Here is a 4,719-nt window from a genome sequence, read left to right on the forward strand (position 1 = left end):
CCCCCCAACACCCCCAGCCCCTCCACCTCCACGGCTCCCTGGGCCGTGACGGCGCCGCGGGCGCGGGGGCTGTGATGGGCATGAGGGAGTTCCTCAAGAAAGACTTCATGACCACCATCGGCAAGAGCACCTTCGTGATACAGGTTCGATATCCCCCATTTCTTTTTAATGCCAAATTTTTCGGGTGCGTGTTTGCGTGTGCATGTGCTTGAGTTCCTCAAGAAAGACTTCATGACCACCATCGGCAAGAGCACCTTCGTCATACAGGTTGGTGGCTGTTTGATTCTCTCTTGCTGCCCTTTGTTGAACCTCTGAATGAAACCAGAACCATCCCCGCCACCTCCCCTCCCGCCGCCCGTCCCTCGTCCCATGCTCCTCCTCCGCCCTGCCCTCAAACGCAACCCCAGGGCTTTGGCAAGGTGGGGTCGTCCCTGGCGCGACACCTCCACGACCTGGGGGGCAAGGTGCGGCTCGCGACATATGGGATGGTAGCAGCTTCCCACAAGCGCCCGCGTTTGCAGCCGCCTGCAACTCACGCACGCGCGCACGCAGGCGCACGAGCGGCGCCCCCGATCCCCTCGAACCCCGCGCCCCAGCGCCTCTCGATGCAATCAGCGGCGGGGCCTCCCCGTCAGCAGCAAAAGATTGCGGTCCGCCGCAGCGAGCGGGGCCAGGTCTCTATCTATGCACGCACACGATTGTCCACTCATTTCACGCAGCGTGCAGCCCAAGCATGTTTTGTGGTGCCGTCGGGGTGCGACCAACGCCCTCCCGACACGCGCACTCGTGCCAGGTGGTGGCCATAGCTGACAGCCGGGGCGCCACCTTCAATGAGGGCGGGGTGGACGTGCCGCGGCTGCTGGGGCACGTGTACAGGTGGGGGACGCTTTTTGGGTTTATGCGGGACTTTCAAGGGACATCTTAACCCTTTGAGGGGCCATTGACCCTTTGGGTGGCGGGGTGCTGGGGGTGCTGTGCAAACTGCCCTGCTCCGGCCTCATCCCACGCCCATGCATCCCGTCCCCCACCGACCCCCTGACCCCACACACACACCCTGAAGGGGCGGCAGCCTCTGGGACTTCAGCGGAGGGACACCCCTCCCCAGCGACGCGGGTGCGTAGGGGGGCGCCGCGGCGGGCAGGGGGCCGAGCCACTGGGTTGCCAATTGCAGCTCCCGCTGATCCCAGTCTCAGAGCGGCTTTACAGCCGCACAGCTGCAGCCGACTCATCTCGGACGTCACAGAACTTCCGACTGGAATGGCCGCGAACGTGAATGTGATAGGGTTGAAGGAGGCCGTGACGTACGGGATTTCACCTCCTGACCATGCGCATAACCGCCGTAGTGTACCCAACAACGCCTTTGCACCTCCCCCCCTGTTACCCCTCCCCCCCACCGCCCCCCAGACTTCCTGTGTATCCCGTGTGATGTGCTGGTCCCCGCGGCCCTGGGGGGCGTCATCAACGCGCGCACGGCACCACGGCTGCAGTGCAAGGTGGGCGGAGGGCGCGGCCTCAGCGGCTGTTGTTAAGGGACGGCCCTGCTGGCACGGCCGCCGCCTTCCAGCCGGATGCTCGCCCCCAGGCCGGCTCAGCAGCGCCAACCACGCACGCAGATCACAAAGCATGAGCGTGTTTATGCTTTTGAGAGCATTCACGGGACGCTCGCCCGCTCACGCTTTTCCAGCTCCTCTGCCACAGTCTTGCACACCGCACAACACCCTCCCTCGCCGCCGACACCCTCACCTGCCGCCACCACAACACCCACCAAAGCGCTCGCCATAGCACCCAGGTGGAGGGCCTGCCATCTCAAATTCTTACCCAAAACCGCAACTCCCCCGATAAACGTCACCCATAATTCCGCGGCTTGCTCCACCCCACTCCCACTATCCCCTATCCCCTCACCCCCCAGGCCGTGGTGGAGGCGGCCAACGCGCCCACCACCGCAGAGGGTGACGCCATCCTGCGGGCACGCGGCATACCGGTGCTGCCGGACGTGTACGCCAACGGGGGCGGCATCATAGTGTCCTTCTTCGAGTGGGTGAGTGTGGGCTGCCATTCCCTATTTCAGTCTGGCTGCCGCGCTTGTTGGTCTGTTTAACTGTCTGCCTGTCTGTCCGTCTGTCCATCTAACCGTTTGTTTGTCTGTGTGCATGTGTGTCTGTTTGTCTGTATGTTTTTGTGTTTTGTTTGAACTGGGACGCTCTCAGGGTCTCTGACCAAGACGACACACATCTGAGTGGTACCCCACTGTATCTCTCTTCCCCCCACCCCCTCAGGTCCAGAACCTCCAGAACTTCCGGTGGGACGAGGATGACGTCACGCGGCGCCTGGACAGGTGGGCAGTGGCCGCTGGGGGGGATGGCGGGTGCGGGGCGGCGGCTGCGCGGCCGACAACACCGCTGCTGGTGGCGCTTGGCTCGGGGGCCCTTTCCGTCGATTCTTGATTTACCACCCCACCCCCACCCCCACCCCCAACAAAATCCATCGCCCAGGTACATGACGGACTCTTTCCGCGACATCCACCGCGTTTCCAAGGACAGGGGCGTGCCCCTCAGGGTGGCAGCATACCTCACAGCGGTGCAGAGGGTCGCAGCCAGCGAGGTCAACCGCGGCTTCGCGGGGTGACATCACCTCGACTCGCCTGTCCGCCCGATAAGGTCCGTACCACAAGTTCCGTTCTTTTTGTCTGTGTGGAGATGATGTTTACTTTCAGTGACCATGCTGGGTGGGCCAAGCCGTTCTTGTCGAGCAGCCGTGCTGCAGCGGCCGGACATCAGAGTCTCAACGGCAAGAGCGAGCTCGAATCGCGGGCGCCAGGCGCGCGGCCGCGCGTCATGGGCGCGATTGTCAGGTGGCATGTCACATGCACTCTCCCTGGCGCTGCCAGAAAGCCCCTTTTTGGTCAGGAACCGGCCGTGGGTGCAGGCGGCCCGTGCCTGGGTCATGCATATTGTAATTCATAACCACCAGGTTGCATATGCATCTTTGTTGCTGCGTCGGTGCGCCGGGGATGTTGCGCTGGGCTGGGCCACGCCGAGACCTGTCACAGCACCCAGGCGATGCCTGCCCTAGCAGACGCAACTCGCCGCCGTGCAGCACCACGCGGGTGCCGATATACAAATGCAGTGCGGATACAGGCATGCACAGAGGAATCGGCTTAAGCTGGGGGCAGTACTGTGTCTCATGTACAAACCAGCATGGTGTGCGGCAACAACCCAACCGCTCACTGGTGAGCTGTTGGATAATTGTCAAAAGCTGCTCTGCATTCAGGACCTGAAGCAGGCCCCGATGTATCGCTCATTTTACCATTATCGTATGATATCGTCTTGTACCCACGCCGAACACTCGCAAAACGTCAGCTTGATCTACCCGAGTTACTCGGGTTGGCCAATGACGGCAGCCATGCGACCAGCAACAACCTACGCGTTGTCGATTATATTTCTGTATCTATTATCAGGCACCCAAACACTCGCGGCTGGTGCGCCACAAGGATGCGTGCGCGCGACTTTGTCGCTGCTGTTCGACGCCGCACCAACTGCAGCGGAGCGCATAGGCACAACCGCTGGCTCCGGAGCAAGGCGCTGCGGCTTGGGGCAGCAGCAGAATATTTGATTATTACTGAGCGTGTGTACCTGCAAATGTGACCAAGGCTGCAGCAACTTACATACATTCACGGCAACAGCCCCCTCCTCTCACCCCCAGTGTCGCCGCCCCCAGCAGCAAAGCCCCCCGCAGCGAAGCCAACAGCAGCCGCGCCCCCAGCCAAGTGCGGCGCGCCCAATGGCCCCTGCGGCAGGTCCATACCAGAGGGCTCCCCCTGCGCCGGCGACCCCGGCTTCTGCCAGGCGCGTCGCACGCGCGCGTGTCAGCACACGCGTGTGTCAGCACACGCGTGTGTCAGCACACGCGCGTGCGCATGTGTGTGTGCGCATGTGTGTGTGTGTGTGTGTGTGTGTGTGTGTGTGTGTGTGTGTGTCATGGTGGTGGGGCACGCGCGCGTGCTGGCACCGCCGCCGTGCAGCGCCGGCACGCGCCCCACCGACCTGCACCACTGCTCGAGCGTTTCTGGGCGGCTTAAACTCAACACCCGTCTCAAACGCAGCTGTCAGCAGGCATCTGACCTGGCCCCCCCCCCTGCAATTTCTGCTGCAAACACCATGGTCACCCTGAGCACACCACGATGGTCAACTCCCACAGGCCGGCCACTACTGCGCGTCGTGCGCCGGGAACGGCGCGTGGTGCAAGGACCAGCGGTCCCTGTGCCGCCCAGTGCCCAAAGGTTCGTGGGTGGGGCGTGGCGACATCCTAAACCCGTCATGCAGCGGCTTTTAGGATGACGGCAAAGATGCCAGTTGCTGGGGCGGCCTCTGGGGCGACAATACCCTTTGGGACGCCTGTGGGCCGCTGGTGTGCATTTGTTGGGGGTGGGAGTTGCAGGGGGGCGGGGTGTTCAACAGAGCCGCTCGGACACCCGGCTGGCGTGAGGCACCGCCGTCAATCCTGTTGACTGGGCCTGCACCGCCCACAAGGCACGCCTTGGGCGCCATGCGCGCCTCGTCGTTTGTCCCCCCCCTCACACACACAACAGGCTGCGGCAGCGCTGCGCTGGACCTGAAGGGCACCCCTTTCCTGTACAGCAGTAGGACGGGCTGCTGCCCCCCAAACGCGGTGGGTGCCAGCACCGCGGCGCCGGCCGCCAAGGGTCAGCCATGCGCCGTG

General features: G+C 63.3%; 1 protein-coding gene across 1 annotated transcript; it reads left to right on the forward strand.

The window, feature by feature from the left end:
* Positions 1 to 231: 231 nt before the first annotated feature.
* On the forward strand, positions 232 to 2,625 carry MNEG_9026 (glutamate dehydrogenase (NAD(P)+); the record flags this gene model as incomplete). The annotated part of the gene is made up of 8 exons (XM_014042501.1): positions 232 to 267; positions 408 to 464; positions 794 to 876; positions 1,061 to 1,113; positions 1,405 to 1,493; positions 1,910 to 2,038; positions 2,277 to 2,335; positions 2,493 to 2,625. The coding sequence occupies 8 exons, from the start codon at positions 232 to 234 to the stop codon at positions 2,623 to 2,625; spliced, it is 639 nt and encodes a 212-aa protein (XP_013897955.1).
* Positions 2,626 to 4,719: the final 2,094 nt, after the last annotated feature.

Source organism: Monoraphidium neglectum (assembly GCF_000611645.1).
Source record: "Monoraphidium neglectum strain SAG 48.87 unplaced genomic scaffold scaffold01794, whole genome shotgun sequence".
In the NCBI taxonomy this organism is placed as follows: domain Eukaryota; kingdom Viridiplantae; phylum Chlorophyta; class Chlorophyceae; order Sphaeropleales; family Selenastraceae; genus Monoraphidium; species Monoraphidium neglectum.